The 24,000-nt window shown below is 43.4% G+C and overlaps 1 protein-coding gene across 4 annotated transcripts in view; it reads right to left on the minus strand.

Moving 5' to 3' along the window:
- The window catches only part of LOC125285019 (tenascin), a 33,294-nt gene extending 20,683 nt beyond the window's left edge, over nt 1-12,611 (minus strand). For 2 of the 4 annotated variants that reach the window (XM_048229202.1, XM_048229200.1), the window contains exons 1-4: nt 12,507-12,611; nt 6,703-7,475; nt 4,403-5,302; nt 1,129-1,244 (exon numbers count right to left, since the gene is read on the minus strand). In XM_048229202.1, the coding sequence (XP_048085159.1) occupies nt 1,129-1,244; nt 4,403-5,302; nt 6,703-7,111 (1,425 nt within the window). In that variant the 5' untranslated portion in view covers nt 7,112-7,475; nt 12,507-12,611. Of the gene's footprint in view, nt 1-1,128; nt 1,245-4,402; nt 5,303-6,702; nt 7,476-12,219; nt 12,328-12,506 lie in introns of those variants that run through there. The other 2 variants (XM_048229203.1, XM_048229201.1) reach the window with 2 other exon arrangements.
- Nucleotides 12,612-24,000: the final 11,389 nt, after the last annotated feature.

Here is a 24,000-nt window from a genome sequence, read left to right on the forward strand (position 1 = left end):
ATCCCGTTCACAAACACATCTTATCCTGGAAGCTTTCAACAAATTTAGCATCTGTCTGTGTGGTTAGGCCTTGTGCCAAAAAAACAGTCAGTGTCACTGACCTTTTAGATTGAGTGATCCTGACAATAAAATATGCCTCAAACATCCGAAATATTTATTTAAGATAAAAATGAATCACCAGAAGATTTTGTGGGGATGATTGTGTGGTGGCCTTGGGTTTTGCACTTTGTTGTCTATTCACAATGTTAACAACCTGCTGTGTGAAGGGTCAGGTAACAGTAGCCTATGTGGCGTCTTGTGCTGGTTGAAGTGATTATTGGCAGCCTGCTCTGAATATCTGCTAGTAGGCCTAGTCCAAATAAAACATTTTGCAGTGTGAGGGATCTGTTGGTGAGAGGCAGTCAGTGTGTGGGCTCTATTGGTAGATGAAGATACTGTTAACAGTTTGTAGGCTATTACTTATTTATAGTAGGCTAGAGATCACACAGATAACTGTTAGCACATAGGCCTACATGTTGGCTACTGTAAGCAGTGTAGGCTATATCTTGTGGCAGTGTGTCTGCAAGTCTATCAGCCGTGTGTTTCCAAATGTCAGTGTAGCCTAGTGTTGTGTCCATTCACAATGTACAGTAAGGTTATTGCATCTGTTACTAGGCTACTACATTTAGCATTGAGAATGGTCTTATGGTTGTGTCTGTTAGCAATATGAGTGCACTGCAATTGACAGTAAACATTCACGTTACCTTGTGTCCATTAGCACTCTGGTGTTATAGTGGTTAGTGGGCTGGGGCAGCATCCAAACTTGACATTTAATTGAATTCACAGCTTTAGAAGTTTATTTCTCACTTCTCAGCACACAGTAGCCTAGGCTACTCTCTAGGGGGGACCACTGTTACTGATCGGATTACATCATAGGCTACTCAAACTCTCTTTCTTCTCAAACTCAAGGCTACCATTTTTGTTTCCTCTGCTCAAGCTCTAATGGCGTTTCAAAATAAAAGTCTTTGCACCCTTTCGTAACACATTTAAATTTGTTTTCTTCATTAGCGGCAGTGTTTTGTGTCCATTAGCAGTGGATTGTATGTGTCATTAGTGTTTGTGGGGACAGCTGCATGACTGCAGCCTTACCTGACTGGTGATGGTGATCTGGTAGGAGTCGTATTGCACTGGAGGAGGAGTCCAGGTGAGGGTCACTGACGACTCTGTGATATCCTTAGTAGTGAGTCTCGTCACACCAGTGAGGGCTGGAAGCAGGGTAAGTAGGAGTCAAGGTCAAGTATTAAACCTTACAGGGGCCCTGATGAATTGTTTCCGTGATTAATTACATCGTTTTTTGATATTTGTTTCCAGTTCATGAATTGTCTGCTAATAGACGATCTAAGACTTTTGTATCTTTCTCAATGTGTAATAGTCTATTATAAAACTCACTGGAATACTAACAAATTATCTTGTTACTGGATAAGATTGAGTGATATTCTTATTTACAATTACAAACTCATGCTAATTTGTATGACCTTGCCTACTCAGATGCAGACATCTAAGGAAGGCCTATAGTAAACTGTGATAATAAAATATGTAGATTTTGGTAGTTTGGTCTTTATGTAGCCTTGGCAAATAGTAGGCTAGTCCTGAATAATATGCACATGAAATGACACTTGTTAAACTCACCTCAACATGTCTTTTGCCATCATTTAACCCGCCATGGGCAATGCTAAAGTCACTGTTACAAACAGCATGCAAGACTATCGTTATTTTGAACTCATATGAGACAAGGGTACACTTTCGTGTAGTCTGATGTGAAATGGGTCTTAAATGTTCCTTTTTGGGGGGCACTCTGCCTCTGCCATTAACTGAACTGAAACAGGCCAATCAGGATGTTCTCTGTTAAATGTCGCGCATCAAAAAGCTGGACGAAGCCCATCTTTATGCAAATAAATCCGTTGAACGCGAGGCGACCAAAGCTATGCGTAGCAAGATGGGTCGTCCTAGTTCATGTCTATGAGGGCAAAGTAGAGTTCAGTCAGAGACGGGCTCTGGTTCAGTTCCCGCCTGCACAGGGGCGTGTCACTGACGTATGACGTTTGAACGCCTCGGTTCCACGCCAGACAAGCCGGAGTACAAAATAAACTTGGTGTACACCTTCATTAATGTTGATTTTCTCCCGACTGGAGGGTCATACTATCACGACATTCTACTGAAATAGGGAGGAGGGTTTGGAAATCATGATACCGTGTCCGAAATGTGCATCCATTGCTCAGAAAAATAAGACTTTGACAAATTCTGGGAAATTCTTGGATTCTGCCATAGACCTCAATGTTAAAAAGAGAGCCCGATCACTGCATAAATGTGCGGGGGCGTGTACTGCTACCCTATTTGCATAAATATCCAGGGACAGGAAATGGCCTCTCATGAAGTATCTTCGTAATCAACCATCTTTGAGGCGACTCTCCAATGAAAGGACGACAAAGATGGTTGATTACGAAGATACTAAGATACTCAGTCAATTAGGTTATTCCAAACTTTTGACGGACATAAGCATGGCATGGATGGATTATGAACCCCTGGACACAGATGCCCCCTCTGGTGAGTTTTGTGAAAAGAGAAGGGAGAAGAAGCAACTTCACACAGAGGCTTGGGCTTCAGGGCCCCCTGAGCTCTTGGGCCCAGTAAGCCCATTCAAATCCATCCCTGGACCCGTGACTCCATTTGTGTTCAAAATGTATACTTTAAAAGAAATGACAAACTAGAGTATCTTATGATAACCTCTATATTACACAGAATGTGGTTCTTTGACTTATTACTTACACCTGAAGATTTTTTTAAACTAAGGCTTAGACTCATAGGTTAGGAGCCTAAGATTTTGTCTTTTAATAATTTAGATTTTATCTAGATGCAACAATAATTTCTAAGAGGCCTATAAACGGTAATTTCTGGCATTACTACTAGCATATGAAGGCATTATTTATGTTGAAAGACGTGAAAGAAATGACACAGGCTTGCACAAATTCATCATTTAAAATAAAACGTTTCACTTTCGCTATCATTGCGAAAATAGGCTACAATATGGAAAATGTTCCCTTTCAGTCTGATCGGCTCCAAACATGTATGGGATTTCCTTAGCCTGTGCTACACCTTTTCAAGAAGTTTTGTGAAAATTGTACCGGTAGCTTTTGCGATATTGTTGACAGCCCTACCTCACCGTAGTAGGGTGCAGTAAATGGAAGCTTTTGATAGCGCACGCCACTAACGAAAAACGGAAAATCACCAGTACAAACCACTCTGGAACCATAGGTCACTAATTTGTGCGTTATTTACGTTTGATTACACTTCAGATGTGTGTTGGTTTCCTGTAGGCCTAGTATAGCGCTTTATTCTTTCTTTATTTTTCTATGTCCGTGTATTGGAGGGGGACATTTTGGTCATATTTGAATATTGGGGGGGACACATCCCCCTCAATGTCTATGGTGACTACGGCCCTGCACGCCAGGCTAGAAAAAGAGATGGAGTTTCTCAGACATTCGTCATGACAGAGCCAGCGAAAAAGAAGCAAAAACCGAGAAAACAGTAAAGAATATGCCAATACTGCATAGTTTACCTTTAACAGCGTGGGCGGAAGGTATCGACAATTAACCGGGGAGGTCATGTCTTTTTTGAAAATGCTGCTGGAGGGTCATTGAAAATTTTCTTGCAGGCAGGGGAGGGTCATGCAACTTTTGATTGAAGCACTTAAAAACCCTCCGGTGGCCCCGTTTATAATTAACGAACAGTCCCTAAGAACTGATTTATTTACAATTACAAACTCATGCTAATTTGTATGACCTTGCCTACTCATTTACAACTTCTTTATTTAACATGACTGGAAGAGCACTATGATTGTAGGATGGACACTTGCGAGAAATGCTGTTTCCCTTTTAAGGTTAAAGAGTCCATTTGTGCCTGCCAACTGTTCTTTTTGGCTTAGTTTCTGATCCACTGTGTTGGTGAATATCCAGCACACACCCACACACACACACACACCTAACACACACCCACCCACACTTTCTCATAACCCTGACTAGCTCGTCTGGTAGGCTGACCTTTCCTAACAGGCATATTTGCTCTCCCACCAGAACAGATCCTAACAGTCACCATGTTGAGGATGATTCAGAAAACCAAATATTTAGTGCATGAGAAAACTCCTGTGTGACACAACTGCATAACTACTCAATATAAGTATGTAGAATGGAAATATGTAATTTAGCATACCTGAAGATCTTACTGTGAGGCAGTGTTTTTTATACGGTAGTTTAGTGAATTTGATATGTACTTTTGATGTGAAGTGACCTTGGTCTTGAATAGTACTTTTAATCGAAGTGTAGCCTAATGTTATTTATCACTGAAGGTTGGCATTGAGGAGACTCACCTGTGGAGCAGTCTGGGCCGCTCAGACCTGGCTCACACTCACTGCAGTCGGGCCCCGTGAACCCGCGCCGGCACACACACTTCCCTCTCACACAGCGGCCCTTGTTGGTGCAGTTGTTTGGACAGGACTTGGTTCCGCAGTCCGGACCTGTGAAGCCTGCCTCACACACACACTTTCCGTTGACACACCGGCCGCGGTTGTTGCAGTTGTCAGGACACGTCTTTGTGGAGCAGTCGGGACCGGTGAACCCGGGATCGCAAACACACTGCCCGTTCACACACTTGCCTCGGTTTCTGCAGTTGTTCGGACAGTCTTTGCCAGAGCAGTCGGGGCCTGTGAAACCACTCTCACACACACATTTCCCGTTCACACACTGCCCCCGGTTGTTGCAGTTGTCGGGGCAGGTCGCTTCAGAGCAGTCAGGGCCTGTGAACCCGCTATCACACACACACTTTCCATTGACACACTGTCCTCTGTCATTACAATTATCCGGACAGGCCCTTGTGGAGCAGTCTGGTCCGGTGAAACCGGGGTCACACACACACTGCCCATTCACACACTTTCCACGGTTTTTACAGTTATCGGGACAGCTTCGGGTTGCGCAGTCTGGTGCGGCAAAACCGGGGTTACACACACACCTTCCGTTCACACAGCGTCCTTGGTTGTTGCAGTTATCAGGACATGTCCTCGTGGAGCAGTCAGGTCCCGTGAACCCGGGATTGCACACACACTGGCCGTTTACGCACTTCCCGTTGTCGCTGCAGTTGTCTGGGCACGTCGAATCGCTGCAGTCGTCCCCGCTGTAACCAGGGAAACAAACACACTTGCCGTCGACACACCGGCCCTGATCGTTACAGTCGTCAGGGCACGTCAGTGGCCTGGGCACTGTGCAGCCTGGTCCTGAGGAAGATGAGGAAAGATGAAGAGAGACGAAGGGTGGTGATGATGACGAAGATGATGATGATGAACAACATAGCAACAGAAAACAAACAAAAATGGTATTTACAGGAGCGTGAGAGGTTATAAAAGATTGCCTCCCACTCCAGATTTGGGTACAGCTTTGGCCAAGGCCGCCACAAGATCAGGCACAGACCCTAGCTCTTAGTTCCAGATTTATCCGCTATTAGCCCCTCAACAGGACAACATGAGTCAGTCCATTCCCACAGGACTCTTAAATTCACTCTGAGCTGGCTACAAACTCTTGTTAAGACTGGAAACATAAACACGCCCAAAAAGAGATGCAGGATGATATCCAAATATTTAAGAATAGTCAATCTATCCAATGCATTTGGGTGCAACTCATCATGGGCAAGATGACTAGCCACTGTTGCCATTGCTAACCTTTACCCTTCAGTCAAGCCTTTATTTCAATACTGGCATGGCTGAGGTAATTGTGATGTATCTCACTGCCATGTTAAATCAATAACACGCAGCACTAAAAATCATTGCTGCATTTGATTTTAATAGACCCCTGTGAACTGTATCCAAGAGGTGCCCTGAGCTGATCTAGTGGTTCCATGTAACAGCCCCCCCCCCCCCCCCCCCCCCCATAGTAGTAACAATAGTAATAACAATAGCGGGAGAGTAACAAGGTGGATGCAGGAGGGCGTAGGCTCGGGGAGGGAGAGCAACATGCTGAGGTCAGGCGTGTCTGTAGCCAAGCGCTAATGTGATCATAGTGTGAGCTCAGATAATGAGCAGGCTTGGGGTTTAGAGTATGAGAGAACATTCTGGAAGGGAAAAGTGGAGTGGAGAGAGAGAGAAAGAGAGAGAGAGAAATATAAAAAAATATATATACAGAGAAGGAGTGGGGTTAGGAGAGTGAGAGATTGATATGAGGGGTAAAAGAGAGGGATTAGTAACAAAAAGGGAGACAGAAAGACATATGAGAGAGTGGGCTTGGCTTGAGAGATAGATTCCAGTATAGCTTCATTGTTTTCCTTTTTTGTTGGTTTGTTTAAAGGACAACAAGGAACAGATAGAAAATCAGTGAGAGAAATGAAAGGAAAGGGGCAATAGAGGGAATTACATTGTTGGAGACAGAAGCAAGGACACCATTGAGAGGGAAAGAAGAGGGTAATCAGGCAGGTGAGAGTCAAAGGGTGTGTGTGTGTGTGTGTGTGTGTGTGTGTGTCTGAGTGTCTGTGTGTGTGTGTGTGTGTGTGTGTGTGTGTGTGTGTGTGTGTGTGTGTGTGTGTGTGTGTGTGTGTGTGTGTGTGTGTGTGTGTGTGTGTGTGTGTGTGTGTGTGTGTGTGTGTCTGAGTGTGTGTGTGTGTGTGTGTACACATGTGTGTGAGTACCTTTGCTCTGCTCTGAGGCGCAGCAGCCTCCCTCCGGCCCGCCACACTTCTCCCTGAGCGCAGACACTTCCCTCTCCAGCCTCTCCAGACGCTCACGCAGCGCGGCAAACTCGGCCTCACACCCTCCACACGTGCCGGCCGCACCCCCGCCGCCGGCGGTCGGCACCAGACGGATCCGGTGAGTCAGAACCAGTGGAGAGTCTGGGTCGAGCTCCAGCTCCTTATCACCGCCGGTCGAGTCACCCTGGGCACAGCTGTTTGAGATAATCACTTTGATTGGCTGACCCTTGGGCTTGGTGTCACGGGAAACCCTGCCATTGGTGGCCTGTGGGCTCTCGGCGCTGTCAGTCGAGAGGTGGGCGGGGCCTGGGAGGGTGAGGATGAGAAGAGTGAGGAATAGGACCAGCATGATTCTGTTTCCGTGGACACAATTCTGTATGGCAGGGGAAAGGGAGTTTGCTCAGTCAGAGATGTGGATACAAATCCAGCTTTTAGACTGAAATATAACTCCTCTGGGAGTAAGTCTGTAGCTTCTCAAGTTTGCTGAGCCTCAAATGAAGAGGACAAGCCAAAAGATGTCAAAGTCTTCGTTGCTATGACAATGCCAAGACCAGAGGTGCTAAAAACACGTCGTGGTTGCTATGACAATGAATGGCCTCTACTGCCTCATCCAGCGCTTGAGTCCCCTTCAGTCTGCCAGAAATGACAGAGTGGTGGAGTTCCCTTGGCACCCCCACTCGAAGCCTCTATCCCCTGGCCTCTGAAGAATGTTCCTGAAAGACACAGTGAATAAATAAGAGATAGAAGGAACGACAGACTGTGTACATGAGCATGACAGCAGCAAGACGGTGCAAATGTAAGAATAAGCATACTAACACTCAGACCAAATATTAGTGTTTGGTCGTTCTTTATTCGAGTGTAATTAGAAGTGTACTAGAGATTGAGTTTTGGCCTAGAAAGCTACTAGCTAACTTTCTATTACAGACTTAATAGGAAAACACCAGCAACAGCGCAGAATGCATGTGTACAGGATAAACTATCATACACAGCTAACTAGTGCACTTTGGTAGCATGTTTCACCACAACCTGCTCTCTCTCTCTCTCTCCTTTATCTGAGCCAGCCATCAAAATTGTTTTAAGGGCACATAAAGTTATAGTCTCATGACACTCACAACTTCTTTAATGATGAAATACAAACGATTAGCAAATGTCCCATGCAATGACATTTCACGAGAATGAGGGGAAATCATAAAATTTAAGTAGCCTATGTGTTTCTGTAACTCTTTAGATACTGAAAAAAAATCTTTTGAAGTGGAAATTTAAGCCTTTGTTTGCACACAGTATATTTCAGAAAAACAGTTGGGTACTAGAGGACCTCGATAACTCCCACTTGTAATGATGGTATGCTACAATGCTCATTAACAAAATTAAGTAATTTCCTGCTGACAATTAAATACCCACTCGTCTGGAAAAGCTGTTTACAGCAACATGGCCAGACTTTCGTGTGGTTCTGATAGCCCATTTTACAGTGATTAAACAATGTTTTAAGAAAATTGAGATCAAAGGTTTAGGATAAGATTTTGTTCTGATGAAGGAAAATGTCATATAGCACCTTTAAAGCATTTGTTAAGCAAATGTATGTGGATAAACAAACACATGTGTTTATATTGCATTTTTATCCTATGCCATGTTGTTGTAATCAGTCCTGCCACATGGCCAGTGACCTGAGATAACCAGAGCTTATGTTGTCCTCTGTCATCACAGAGAGGAAGGCCCAGAGGCTCTGGAGACATCTGAAGCCTGCCCTATATTCATCGCATGTGGTCTCACCAAGAACCAGGATCTACCTCAGCACACAGTAAGAAAAGATCAGCACGCTCCAAGTAGCCCAATTAGAGGTCTGCGCGTGACTGATTTTTCAGTCCCGCGCCCGCCCACTCCCGCAATATTCTGTCCCGCTCCCGCATTAATGTGTCATTTTTAGTCCCGCTCCTGCCCGCATCTGTAACATGATGTCCCGCTCCCGCCCGCTAAAGCCCGCGCGAAAGGAGCACACACACCTGAGAAAGACTCCAGATGTCAGTTTCTTGGTTCTGAATGTAGGCTAACAACTGAAGTAGGCCTAGTCTGGTGCCCTCTTCCTCTGTCATGCTTTCGATTTCGAGTTTTGACATTAAGCAGCAGGAACAAATTGAACCCACGTAAACGACAATATAGGCTATAGGCCTGCTATCCGTCAGTTATGCTTAAACCCTGTTTTTTAATGCTGCCTAACAGAACATCTAGCACATTTTACGCACATATTTAATTTGCGGGAGTGCAGTGAATCATCGATTTGTCCCACACCACAACGCACTCTCATCCTCATCCGCCTCCCCAAGAAAGAGCTTTCAAAAGTTGTCCCACGCCGTACTCTTTTGCGTCGGGTCCCGCGGGTCTACCGCGGGAGTGCAGACCTCTAAGCCCAATCAAATCATGGTGTCGCTTTGTCTGAGTTAAGTTATGTGAATGTGCAGTGAGTCAAATGTTTTGTATACATAAATAGGTCCAAGTAACGTAACTCAGTCAGAAGACTGGACAGGGCTATGAGTGTTTTTATTGTTGGGGACAGTGCACAAGGTCCACATAAGTACCAATTCTCAGTCATCTCTCTCTTTGTTTTTATCTATCCTTTCTTCATCTGTTTCCCCCCCTTTTCCTTCTCCAGCTCTTTCTCCCCTTTTTCTTTTATTTGTGTTTTTTTCCCCTCCTCTTCTGCTCTACCTCCACCTTACTACCGCTACGTCTATTCTGCACTCTCTCTCTCTCTCTCTCTCACCCCCCCTTTCCTGCCAGAGCTGTCGACCTCACCTCCCGACACGGATCGTATCTCATTGGCACAGACAAATAAACAGCTTTGTCCATATGTGGGGAGCAAGACCCTGCTTTTTATCTACTCTCTCTCTCTCTCTCTCTCTCTCACACACACACATCCGCACACACACACACACACACACACACACACACACACACACACACACACACACACACACACACACACACACACACACACACGCGCGCGCGCGGACACACACACACACACACACACACAGACTGACTGATCTCTAACCTAGCTCATCACAACACTGGGACAAGTGTCTGTGCTCTGCTCCATGCATCAAATCAGGGATGGAAAATGTTGCAACTTTCCGCAAAAGAATCCCCTAAGAAAGCACACACACACACACACACCTCAGCACCTCAGGAAGCCCTCTCACAAATCATCACAGAAATCTACACTGGAGAGTCTATGGCCAGAACTCTGCTCTCTCTACACTGCACACACGCACACACCAACAAAGTATCCCCTTAAGAGAAAACTGTTCCCACAAAAACACTTGCACCCACTTAAAACACACACACACACACACACACACACACACACACACACATACACACATATTTGCAAACACACACACACACACACACACACACACATATGCCAAACACACACACACACACACACACACACACACACACACACACACACACACACACATATATAAAACACACACACGCACACACACACACACAAACACACACACACATACACACACACACACACACACACACACACATAAACACAACACACACACACACACACACACACACACACACACATATGCGCAAACACACACACACACACACATACACACAAACACACACACGCACACACATAAACACACACATACACACATATTTGCAAACACACACACACACACACACACATATGCGCAAACACACACACACACACACACACACACACACACACACACACACACACACACATACACACACCCAGGTTCCTCTCCTGCAAAAACAGGAGCTGTGCAAAGCCCCTCGCAGTAAACGAGCCTTTCGGTTAGGTTCCTGGAGCGCCAGCACGGAGCGCAGCGAAAGAAACGTCATGACGATAACGTCATGCTTCCCTGGAGGAGCGCTCTGGGAGCGAAAGGAGGAAAGCAAGGAGAAAAAAACACACACACACACACACAGAGACACACACACACAGAGACACACACTGGAAGATGAAAAGTCCTGGTGGGAGAAACAGTAGCGATGGACAGGAGAGGAGAGGAAACGTAGTAGCCTCAGCCTCTCATGGACGGTCAACTTCAATTTTCTGCAGCCTGGAAAAGGTCCAGTTTCATAAAATGTGTGTCTCTGAGGAGAGAAAGTGCTGTCAGCATAGTCACTCTTATTCACACACACACACACACACACACACATGCTCACACACATATGTATAGACACAGAGAGACATATACACATCTGTCTTTTCTTCACAGAGACGGACACACACAGACACACACACTAAAGCACACCCACACATGCTCACACTCACATATGCACATGCACTCACATCCTGCAGACTCAGGTGACCGCATCACTTCAGTTTGAAGGAGTCTCTGCAAGTGATCTACACCAGATTCAGTATTTCCCAAAGCATCACTATGCCCCCACCACAACAAACTAACAAACACCCCCTCCACTCACACACAACCACCCACACATTTTCCAAAAGTAACAATACAGTGCCCCCAACATAATACACACAGACATCCAAATGTGTTTGCCTAAAGCATCGCAGTGCTCTCCCCACCATGATTATAAGAGACTGTTATATGAAAATTTTAAAATCCATTTTTCTGTTGTTTTTGCCCAACAAAGCATCCAAGAAAACACAGAACTGATTTGCTCCAAAACTGTTCCAGAATCAGTTTCTATAAAACCAAAACTTAGTATAAGAGAGAAACAGAGTGCTTAAACCACACCACAAGTCACTTCCAGAACCTCACAACGCATCTCACTCCTTCTGCCACTGTTCACTGCCACTCCACCATTATAACAGGCAACTGAGTTATTTCATTAGTTCAGCCTACTCCTATCATATATTCAGGTACAGAAGGTCATATGCATCAGATTACTTAAACTGTATTATCTGTCATTATCACTACAAAGCGCTGATGTGAAGCAGATGCTCATTACTACTCTTATAAATGTTATATTATGGTCTGTTGAAGAAAAACAAACATGCACATAGATATTCATGTTTAACAAATCCTGGTTGATCAAGTCATGCTCATCTTGCAAAGAGTCTTTTGTTTTGCCACTCTTAAATTCTCAAATGTAGAAAAAGATACATATTAATTCTCATCAGTTGCAGTGCCTTCTTAAATCTCAAGTCACATAATATTGTGTGGCTTTTGAAATGATTGATCAATCCTATCCTACAGCATACAGTGGATTGCATTTGAAGCCTTCAATACTCTACTCCTGATATCAACGCAGATCAGTGCACTGAGAGGGCATCCAGTACAGCCAGACTCTGGCATTGCTATAATCTCCACTAACATAGCAAAGCAACGCCTTACAGAAAGTGCACAGAAAAAAACTATCAAACAAAGAAATACATTTAATGAAATAAAAATGCATCCTCCAAGTCCAAAACTGTGAGTACACCAAGCTTTAAACTACCTTCGGGCAGCGCCAGAGCCATAGACAGTCTCAGAAGCGTTAGTGAAGATGCACTCAAAAGGATGTGCAGACCTCCTCAAGGTAGCTAGGCTCCTGCAGACCTCCTCAAAGTAGCTTGCTACTGCACTACAGAACAATGTTTATCTCTATGTGTTTATATAAAGGTGTGTGAGTGAGTGTGTGTGTTTGTGTGTGTGTGTGTGTGTGCGTGTGCTTCCAAGGATGAGTGTATGTGTGTGTTTGGGTGTGTGTGTGTGTGTTGATATGCAGAGAATGAGGATGCCTACCTGGAATCAGTCTGGCTCCTGGACACCTTGTGTCTGTCAGTGAGATCAGTGCGCTCTCTCCCTACTTCAGGAAAGTTGTGATTGACTAGGAAAGGGAGGGGGAAAGAGAGATGGAGAGAGAAAGAGAGAGAAAGAGAGAGAGATGGAGATAGACGCGGGAGCGGGAGAAACAGAGAGAGAGAGAGAGGGGAGGAGAGCTGTAAAATTTTCTCATACTTCAAGAATTTTTCCTCCCTCTCTTCACCCCCCACCCCACCCCCCTCTCTCTCTCCTCGTCACTCTCTCTCTCTCTCCTCTCTCCTCGTCACTCTCTCTCTCTCTCTCTCTCCTCGTCACTCTCTCTCTCTCTCTCTCTGTCTCTCTCTCTCTCTCTCCTCTCTCTCTCTCTCTCTCTCTCTCCTCGTCTCTCTCTCTCTCTCTCTCTCCGTTGCTTTCTCTCCCTCTTTCTGTCTCCTCTTCCCCTCTCTGTCTTTCTCTCTGATGTAATTCTATGTGCTTTACAGGTCCCCTCTGGGCGGTGGATTTCAATGGAAAACATCTGATTTTTGAGATGTTTCGAGAGGCTGTGCTCGAGCTTTGATGTGATTTCTCTGTCCTCCCAGACATTTTATGGTATTAGTGAGACAGTCCTTGTTATCTCCTCCTTATTCTCATAGACTGTCTTCAGAAGCCCCATGTTTATCTTTCTAAGTATATTTCTTTTTGCTGGTTCTCCCACCCTTCTCTCTCTCTCTCTCTCTCTCTCTCTCTGTCCTTTCTTTCTCTGTCTCCCTTATTTACTTCATTTAAGGATTTATTTCAGGATTTCTATCTTTTCCCAACTCCCACTCCTTTCCTTCTGTGTTTCTGGTCACACATTCTGTGACGCATCTTAGGATGTAACTTCTATATGTGCATAATAAATATTCTATCTTGCTTAACTGTAGGCTACTGTTCATTAAAAACTGCAAGAGTGTTTTACAGGTGGGTAAACTAAAGGCTCATGATCTACAATTAAGTTTCATGGTTTCGTTAATTCTGACCATTAAAACATCTATTAAAAGTCAATGGAGACCAGTGTATCTTTTTCAAATTACTCGTTAGGCAAGGCTGTGTGAGGTTACATGTTTCGAGGCTATATATAAAGTTTGGAGCAAGCCAAGAGGCGAAGTCGTAAATGAATTCTGCTGTGTTGAAATAGACACTGAGCGTTGGGGATTAACTAGGTCTTGGTTTTGGGTCCCTTTATGAGGGCCGGAGGGATTTGGAGGAGACATAACATTTTTCCAATACTGTGTTCACTTCCTTATTTTTCGTTATTTTCATCAGTAATGAATCATGCCCTTGAGGATGATGACATATTATCACTAAACCCCTCTTTCCCTCTGAGGACCGTTTATCAGCGCAAAGTCTAGAAGTTGAGCATGTTGACAGTTAAGGCTGAATACTCAAATTTTTATTTATTTATTTATTGTTTGTTTTGTTTGTTCATTAAAATAACCAATCCGTCAGTTGGTAATAAGGCATAGCTTTGTTCAGCATTGGGTTGTTCAGATGATCTATTTATTTTGGAGTTTTTTCTAAAGAATAGATTGGATTTCCTATATTTATTCATTCGGAATGAAGACGAACAGGAGTTTGTTTCTAATTTTAAAACCATTTCTTTCTTTCTTTATTTAAACTATTTTAAACTCCTTTGTTGAACATTTCCCTTCAGCATCATTATATATCATCATCATCATCATCATCTATCGTCATCAACAACAAAGGACTTTATGAGCTCATTAAGGGTGACGTGACCTTAATTAAGCCTAAATGCAGATGCAACAAATTTGATTGGTACCCAGCAGACCACAGGTGTGTTCGAATTGGGCAAACAGAGGCAAATGTTTTAGTTTTATTTTAATTATCGTGCATTTTAAATTGTTCCATTTAAACAGTAATCCTTTGTTCAGCATCACATGCTTGTTTGCCTAGAAGAACCCCCTCAGACTATTGCCACCATTTGCAGTGAACTCAGAGTGAACCAAATACTTTTTGACAATGTTCGCAAACTTTTAACTTAGTTTGCCATTTGTAACAAACATCCAGGGCCAAATTTCCTCGAAATGCAGCTGGGAAATATAATACTGGCATTGGCCCTGTGAGAGTGTGCAGTGGATGTCCATTTTTGTTTTTAGAAATATCCTCACTGATAGATGTTCTCATTGCTTCTCTCCATGCATGCTTTCTGATTGTTGACCTCCATACCGTCAAGCATTACTCACCCAGCTCAACAACAGGAGCACGATCCACCTGCAGCCCATACCTCGAAACGCACTGAACCACCATCAATCAGTGCATGAGCCCTGTGTGTTCTCTTCCAATAATCTACATTCCCTGAATCACCCGACTCAGGGAGAGAAGAAAGAGGAGACAGGATGACGGAGTGCAGGGTGGTTATTGAAGTAGTTATCTAATGACGGATTACCACTGTACATTTCCCCGGACAGGCAAGCATGCAAGGGCAAGGCTTAAGTTAAGAGAGGGGCGTCTTAAAGGTATTGATACAGCTAGGCTGTTGTTATTTTTCGGGTAGGTGTTCCAGGGGTCAGCCGGAAAGCATTTCCTGTCAAACATGCACTTCCCAGTCGGACCTCATCTGGGGGAAGCCTGGAGCCCCGGGGGTCAGTCATGAGAGAGGAGCTGAGAAAGTGGACAGATATGGGATGGACGGGGATGAGATCTGGGGCAGGGGACTTTCATCCAGCCTGCTTCATCCAGCAGTCACCTGTTGGCTGGAAATCTTACGAGAGTCTTAAGAGAGATGATGGTGTCTGCTGGAACGTTATTTAGTGACTGTTGGACATGTTTAGTGTTCACTGTTTATTCCTCTTGATCTCTTTTCTTTCTTTTCTTTTCTTCATCATCATCATCATCATCATCATCATCATCATCATCATCATCATCATCATCATCATCATCATCATCATCATCATCATCATCATCATCATCATCATCATCATCATCATCATCATCATCATCATCATCATCATCATCATCATCATCATCATCATCATCATCATCATCATCATCATCATCATCATCATCATCATCATCATCATCATCATCATCATCATCATCATCATCATCATCATCATCATCATCATCATCATCATCATCATCATCATCATCATCATCATCATCATCATCATCATCATCATCATCATCATCATCATCATCATCATCATCATCATCATCATCATCATCATCATCATCATCATCATCATCATCATCATCATCATCATCATCATCATCATCATCATCATCATCATCATCATCATCATCATCATCATCATCATCATCATCATCATCATCATCATCATCATCATCATCATCATCATCATCATCATCATCATCATCATCATCATCATCATCATCATCATCATCATCATCATCATCATCATCATCATCATCATCATCATCATCATCATCATCATCATCATCATCATCATCATCATCATCATCATCATCATCATCATCATCATCATCATCATCATCATCATCATCATCATCATCATCATCATCATCATCATCATCATCATCATCATCATCATCATCATCATCATCATCATCATCATCATCATCATCATCATCATCATCATCATCATCATCATCATCATCATCATCATCATCATCATCATCATCATCATCATCATCATCATCATCATCATCATCATCATCATCATCATCATCATCATCATCATCATCATCATCATCATCATCATCATCATCATCATCATCATCATCATCATCATCATCATCATCATCATCATCATCATCATCATCATCATCATCATCATCATCATCATCATCATCATCATCATCATCATCATCATCATCATCATCATCATCATCATCATGCAAGGCTTAAGTTAAGAGAGGGCGTCTTAAAAGGTATTGATACAGCTAGGCTGTTGTTATTTTTCGGGTAGGTGTTCCAGGGGTCAGCCGGAAAGCATTTCCTGTCAAACATGCACTTCCCAGTCGGACCTCATCTGGGGGAAGCCTGGAGCCCCGGGGGTCAGTCATGAGAGAGGAGCTGAGAAAGTGGACAGATATGGGATGGACGGGGATGAGATCTGGGGCAGGGGACTTTCATCCAGCCTGCTTCATCCAGCAGTCACCTGTTGGCTGGAAATCTTACGAGAGTCTTAAGAGAGATGATGGTGTCTGCTGGAACGTTATTTAGTGACTGTTGGACATGTTTAGTGTTCACTGTTTATTCCTCTTGATCTCTTTTCTTTTCTTTTCTTTTCTGTCTTTGTCACAGATTAACATCAAAATATCATCCGTCTCCTTCAATGTTTTTACTATCAACTCCTGCCCAATGACTACAGATGCACATTAGTCTCTGGGCTACAATCTGGCTCAGTCATATACTGTGCACTGTCCCTGTAAAATAAAGATAAAAATATATGATGCATCTGTTAACATCAAAGAGGAAACTCTTTCTCTTTCTTTGGCTTGACAGTCAGGGCATGGATGGGATTGAGAGTTAAGATCTAAGCCAGAAACGAGAGATCCAGCCTAATGGGTGGAAGCCTACAGATTAATGGTGGAATCTGCTGGACATAGTGTATCTATTAAAATCCAAGAGGAGACTCCTGTGACTATGATTCATTGATTGATTGACTCACTTGTTGGGTAGAAGCGTAATTGAGAGCGATGTTGGTGTCTGCTGGACATTATGCATCTGGAGTGGAAACTCTCTACCCCTGTGGCTCGACTTCCTCAGAGAGATGATGGCATCTGCTGAGCTGGGCAGGTTATGTTATGCATGTGTTAACATCTGAGTGGAAAACTCTGAACCCGTGTCTCGGTGTCTTGAGATAGTGGTAATCTGTGGGGCTGGGCTGGTTATGCATGTGTTAACATCAAAGCAAAACTCCTCTGTTTTCCTCTGTGGATGAACTCGTACGTCAGCTAGAGGTGCAGAAAAGACTGTTCCAGAAGGGTCCTTTCTTGATTATTTATATTACTGACTCCAACTCTTGTGTCACCCAGTGGCTTAATAGTGTTACCCTCTGGAAGAATGGAAAGCATAACAGATTAGCTCGATAAATGTGTTCCTGTAGCTCAACTGGAACACCAGGAGGATGCTGGGTCATGGATGAGAGCAGGCTTTACTCACAGTTGGTTCTTTTTCCCTTCAGCTGTCCTGAGTGCTGGACCAAAATGAGCAAAACTTTGAAAAACCAAGTAAAAGGCCATACTTTGCATATTTGGTATATGCCAGAATATTTCTGTACAGTATGCAAAGTGCTGCATTGGTTTACTAGTAGTAAGTACTAGTAAGGTACTAGCAGTATTGATAAAGTACAGTTGGACATTAGTTGAACAAATTGAATTAGTTGAAGTGTTTATTAAGAGCATTATGTATCTCCAATCTGTTCCGGATGTGTAAGAGGAGTCATTCTCATGGCTGCTAGGGGAGAATCCAGGTTTTCTTTATTGCCACGGTCATGGGATTCCAAAATTTACTTTATGTGCACAAAATCAGGTCACTTAGAAATCAGGTTACAGGGATCATGTGATAATTATGTTTTTGGTTCCAGTTTCTTTTCCATCTTTGCTCCTTCTGGGTTTATTTCCCTTCCTCTGGTCACAAAACTGGAAGTAAACATATCAAGTGACTTTTTACCCTTCTACTATGAAATGACAGCCTTGCTCTGTTGAACATAAATAAATTCAAAATAAGATTAAAGAATGATTAATTGTTTACCAGGTCCGCTCACCTGTTTTTCAAAGGCTTTTTGAGCACATGAATTCCAGCTTTAATTGAATAATTAACCTTGTCTTGGAATGCATTTCTGCTTGAGGGTCTCCAGACCCTTGCCTTAGCGAAATTAAAATACATAAATGCTCATTGAAGGGGAATTTAGGGCAATTCTGAGCCAATATACTTTTTGTCACATCCTCATGATCCGCTAGCGATCCATCCTGTGTGTCTGCTGGAAAACAATCGGGTGTTCATACACAGCCCTGGCTTTGTAAATTTGGAAACAAACACAAGGGTACATGTACAGACCCAGACACAGAACACTAATTCCAGCTAATCAACAACCGGTGGCATTAGCACTGGTGCACAGGGCAGTGGGAAGGGGTGAGAGAGTGCAGAGCTATCACATTGTGTAGAGCACTGAAGGGAGATGTTTTCGGAGGGATAAATAAATAGTTTACTTTATACATTCATTCATCACCAAGAGGAGATGGTGGTGTTGTAACAGCAATGGAAAACTCTGTTTTTTTTTTCTTCTAAACTTCACAGCGTTATTCAATTTGCTAACACATCCTGAATTGAATTTAGTCTCAGGTGCCATCTATTGGGCATGAATAACTAGACACTGGAATGAACTCAGCCCTAATTTGATAGGCCCTCTCCAGATCAGAGCCAAATCTGTTCAAGAGGTTTCTGTCTGCTATGGGGGGGAGGAGGCCTCCTTTGAGACGATTAGACAGGACCGTAAATACAGCAACGAAGGAAATAGCTCAAACATATGGTCAAGTGTTGCTCCCTCCCTCGCTGATTTTGTCTCCTTGTTAAAGACCCTCAACAGATGCCATTCATGTTCTGGGAGCTGCAAGCTGCTGGAGTTCCCATGTTTTTTTATTTTTTTACTATGATGTTGCTGTTAACAAAGAGCTGGTCGATCATGCCATATCAGGGTCTGCACTAAACCATATGATGACAGCATGTGACTGTTTTTTTTTTCAGGAAATGGCTTGGGGAGGCATGTTGTTAAAGTACAGTAAAAGGAGTTTTTGAGTTACCAATGACTTGCTAGGTGGAGGAGTTAAAATGGGCCTAGACCAGTCTGGAGATGACACTGTCATCCAGGGATCAAGAGCTCTCCCCCGATACTGAAAAAAGGAGAAAATGGAATCCACAGGAGGTAGTTTAACCATGCTCAAGGTGCACTGCAGCATATGGATATTGTTGGACAGGTGCAGAGTGGAAGAGCAGGGTTTGATACTGCTACACTCAGGGCTGTAGTGCAGTAAATGCAAGTAAATGCAAGTAAACACAAGTAAACACAGTTTATCCAGAAATTTCAGAGTTTATCCACCTCTTATTCGCGTTTATCCACCTCTCAAAAGAGGTTACAACTTTTAACATTCAAAAATCACACTGTATTATCCACATTTAAAATATGTACACTCATCAGCACTCTAGGAACCATGATGTAATACATTGGATAATAACCTCCACCACCATTGTCAACATGTTCTGAATGCCTTTTTTTAAGAATCTAGTTCCGCATGGCGCAGTCCACCTTACCGTGATCACAGAATTCATAGCTTTTAGCCATCTCTTGTTTTACCACTACACCCCTGTGCCTACTGGAAAACATGGGGTAAGGCTGCAGCACAGGAGAAGAGGTAGATGGCAACTGGCTTTGCTCACAAACAAGAAGAGGAAGCTAGACTGGCTGGAAAAGTCAAGCCAATGGTTGGCTGAGGCGCTCAATAGGGCTCATTTTATGACTCGAAGATATCTAAATATTGTCCCTGTGCTTCTGGAGCGGTACTTGCTGTCTCTGTCCCAGTGCTGTTAACACTGAACTCTGATTCTCAGTCGATCTGGCCAAGATGTGACCCAATGTCAAGGCCGATCGGAACTGAACCAGAGCCATAAAAAAGAGAGAGTTGCGACACTCTTGATGTTGCCACCACACAATCAAAAGTTCCAAAAAGCCTGTGCTGAATGGCTCGCAGGAGGGTGGGATGTATTTCTGGATGCTCGAGGATGTAATCTAGTAACTCAATGACTACTGATCAAGTGATTGGCCGTTTTCAGTTCCAAAACTCCCAAAATTTGGAAAATCCGGAAAAGCGCTGCCATCTCTTTCCATGGTCTCTTATTATATGGGAGTGTCGCCACTCTGTTTTCTCTACCGCTCTGAACTGACCCAAGCTCTATGCTCTTTGCATTGTGTTCTGTCCCAGCCCCCCCTCCCCCAGTGCTGCTAACAAATGTTATTGTGCAGGAGACCTGATAGGGCCGATCAAAACTGACTCAGATGTCGTCTATGGTACTCCAACTGCAGCCTGCAGGAGGGGCCGTGGCTGAAGTCCATTCAGTTCTGTTTGATTTTTTTTACTCAATGCTGCTAAGCTTGTAGCTGATTGAGGAAGCTATCTGGCATTATCCTGACATTATATCATGGTTGGAAACCAATCTGGTTTGACAGGTGCTAAGTTACCGAAGTACTGTTTAGCCATAATAACCACTGGATCCATACAAGAGTTCTCTGGTATGGAGAGGAGCTAGCATTGTTGTGAATGAGAGAAGTGACTCACTCAAACTTTTTTTTTGCTCAATAAACACCATTCATGCTCCAATTGTTGCACTCTGAAGAAGAATTCCTGTGAGTCACATTGAATATTTTGTAAATATAACAGGAAATAAGAATGACTCTAACACATGGTGAAGTGTGACTCTGATCTTCCTTCAGCAGATTTTTGGGTCCTAATTGAATAATGCTGTTTCCCAAACAGACTTCAGGCAGAATGGTGTTGGTGTTTCCTGCTCAGAGTGACAGGCTTCCGGCGTGACAGAGCTTGAGGATGTAATATGGTCACTGATGTTTCCAGTACTGCTCTACATGCCACCAGAGAATGTCTAATAAGGGGAGAACCTTCACTCTCGGAACTCTTTCGGTGTGGTACTGCATCTAGGGGCGCTCGCGGGCGAGTCCAGAATGAATGGAGGTCTATGGAGCAGTACCCCTCAAAATCCACTTTTCTCGGGATATAATTGTTTTTCAAGTAATTTGAATATTGTATTCGAAAGGGGAGGCAAAGACAACACACTTGGTTGAGCATTGTATTTTTTAAAGTCACTTAATTGTTCTTAAAAGCCTTTTAAACGTGTCAATGACGTCATTCATTAGCATGATCATAGCATAGCATAGCATCAATGCTAGTGTGTTATGGGCAACAACGACCCAACCTGTAAGAAAACGAAAGGACATGACTCCCGGATTATTTCACTTTTGATTGATAATCCATATCCATTTTGCGAAAAATAAAATAAAATCTGAGGGTTTCAGTTGTTAAATAGGTGAAAACAATAAATTTAGCCATGTAGCTCCATAGGACCCCATGTATTTTGGACTCGCCCACTATCGCCATCTAGGTGAACTCTGGTGAACTGCAGCCAAATTCGGTTTGTATGGAATTAATAGAGAGTGGGGAGGCTCTCCGTAGACGGGCTCTGATGCCACCCTCCTGCACGACCCGTTCACTTAACCCTTAAAGGTGTAGGTTTTTGAACGTTCTAAGTTCCGCAACAATTGAAGGTTCTAAAATTCTATGTTGAATTCAATGAACCCAGATATTCTTTAGAATGTTAATTTCCCAACATTCCCGTCACACAGGTGTGACGGTACTCCTTTAAGGGTTAATACATCTCTCATGCACAGATTGACCTCAGCAAGTAATCCAACAGCCCCTGTTTTTTTCTTCTTCTACTACTACTTCTTTTTTCCTTCTCCTTCTTTGTCTTCTTTATATATTTCCCTCCTCCGTGACTACCAAGTCCATTTCCTGTATTTTCAAAACATGTTTCAACCCTCTGTCAGTTCCCTATGGTGCTGTTAGCCGGGGTATGGTGCTGTTAGCCGGGGTCGAGTTCGGTGTGTTTTTGACAGAACCGTCGCAGGGCTCATGAGAGGCCAAAGTATTGGACTCCTCTCATGTCCACCGCTGTGTCCAGGTTGACGTTTGATGGATGCACCGTGTGTGTGTGTGTGTGTGTCTGTGAGCACGGTCGACGATGTCCATCCATCAGGTGAAATGATTCAGGCCATAAACACGAGTTGTGTTTAGACTCACGGTGAGGGACCTTTGGAAAAAGAAACAACACTGTGATAGACATCAGACCTTTAAGGAAACATACCCTCAGTTTACAGTCACATGTATCACTTTCTTCTTCTCTTCATCTCTCTCTATTTCTTCCCTTTCTCTTTCTCTATTTCTCTTTCCATCCCTCCATCCCTCCATCTCTCACTGCGGCTACCAGGACCATATGCATATATTAAGATAAGCGTTTTGGCTGTGTGACTAAGAGCATACAGAGATTTGTCGTCTCCATAAAGATGTCTGGTGCTCACACAAATGGCATTCAAGGGAAACGCTGTGGGGGACAATGTATTCGCATTGCATTTAGAGGGCTAGATCATAGTGAGGAATCACACATTTGCCGTGTTTACACAATAGGACTTGGCTTTGTGGATTGGCTTTTGAGCAGCGCAACAAGGCTCAGGGACAACTCCAAAACAGGGTAGTGAAATATGTCCCTTAAAGATGTCCAAACTGTTTAGCCAAAACACTTAGCAAAAAGTCGTTGACACTAGCCAAAATGTATGTGCGTGTGTGTGTGTGTGTGTGTGTGTGTGTGTGTGTGTGTGTGTGTGTGTGCATGTGAATGTGTATGCATCATGTGTGCAAGACAATGTGTGTTTTTGGGTGTGTGCAAAAAAAGAGTGTAAGGCAGAAAATGTATATCTTTGTTTGTGTGCGACTGCAAACAGTAGAAACATGGCTCATACTGCGTCTCTGTGTTGTGTTTTTTTTGGATGTGTGAGTGTTGACAACTGCAGGTCAGACAGTCAATCCAAAGCAGATGAAAGCCTCCCAGGGTATTTATAGGTTTATGCCTTGCATTGGAAATCATACAAAAATATAACAATTTATACTGCAGCTTGGCGTAAAAATATAAAAATGGCAAGAATATTGCCAAAATTCATCAGTAACCGAGGTAGATTTAATTTGTTTGTTGGCTTTTAGCAAGACAGCCCGCAGTCCTAGACACAAACTCTCCAATGCCTCTTTAACACATGGACACACAGTTCCACTCTCAGTTGACCATACACCATCAAAAGGAATTTGAGGATGATAGTAACAGACACAAGCCCCAGAAATGGTTGAAAATGGTTAAGATATAAGCAGATATTTAAGATACTGCCACTACTTTCCCCACATCAAAGGCCTCAATCCATTTGGTGTCTGTCAAAGTGCATGCATACGGATCTCATCATCCACCAGAAGGGTCCAGCCATGTTCAGCTTGGAGCTCTTCCTTTGGAGTGGTCCACTAGGGCTGGTCTACATGTTTTACATCTGCTGTGGAGGGATGCATCTGCCAAGGGCTCCCTGATTGTTCAAACATTAGTTCCCTCACCCCCTTGCTTGGACATGTGTCTGATGACAACTGCATCTGTATCAGTCAAATGTAAACAGACACTTTAAGGAACTATGCTGGTAAGGCTTTCCCAAGGAGTAAGTAAGTATAAGTATATATATAAGTATATATACTCTTTTGATCCCGTGAGGGAAATTTAGTCTCTGCATTTATCCCAATCTGTGAATTAGTGAAACACACTCAGCACACGGTGAACACACAGTGAGGTGAAGCACACACTAATCCCGGCACAGTGAGCTGCCTGCAACAACAGCGGCGCTCGGGGAGC

Source organism: Alosa alosa, chromosome 20 (assembly GCF_017589495.1).
Source record: "Alosa alosa isolate M-15738 ecotype Scorff River chromosome 20, AALO_Geno_1.1, whole genome shotgun sequence".
NCBI lineage: Eukaryota > Metazoa > Chordata > Actinopteri > Clupeiformes > Clupeidae > Alosa > Alosa alosa.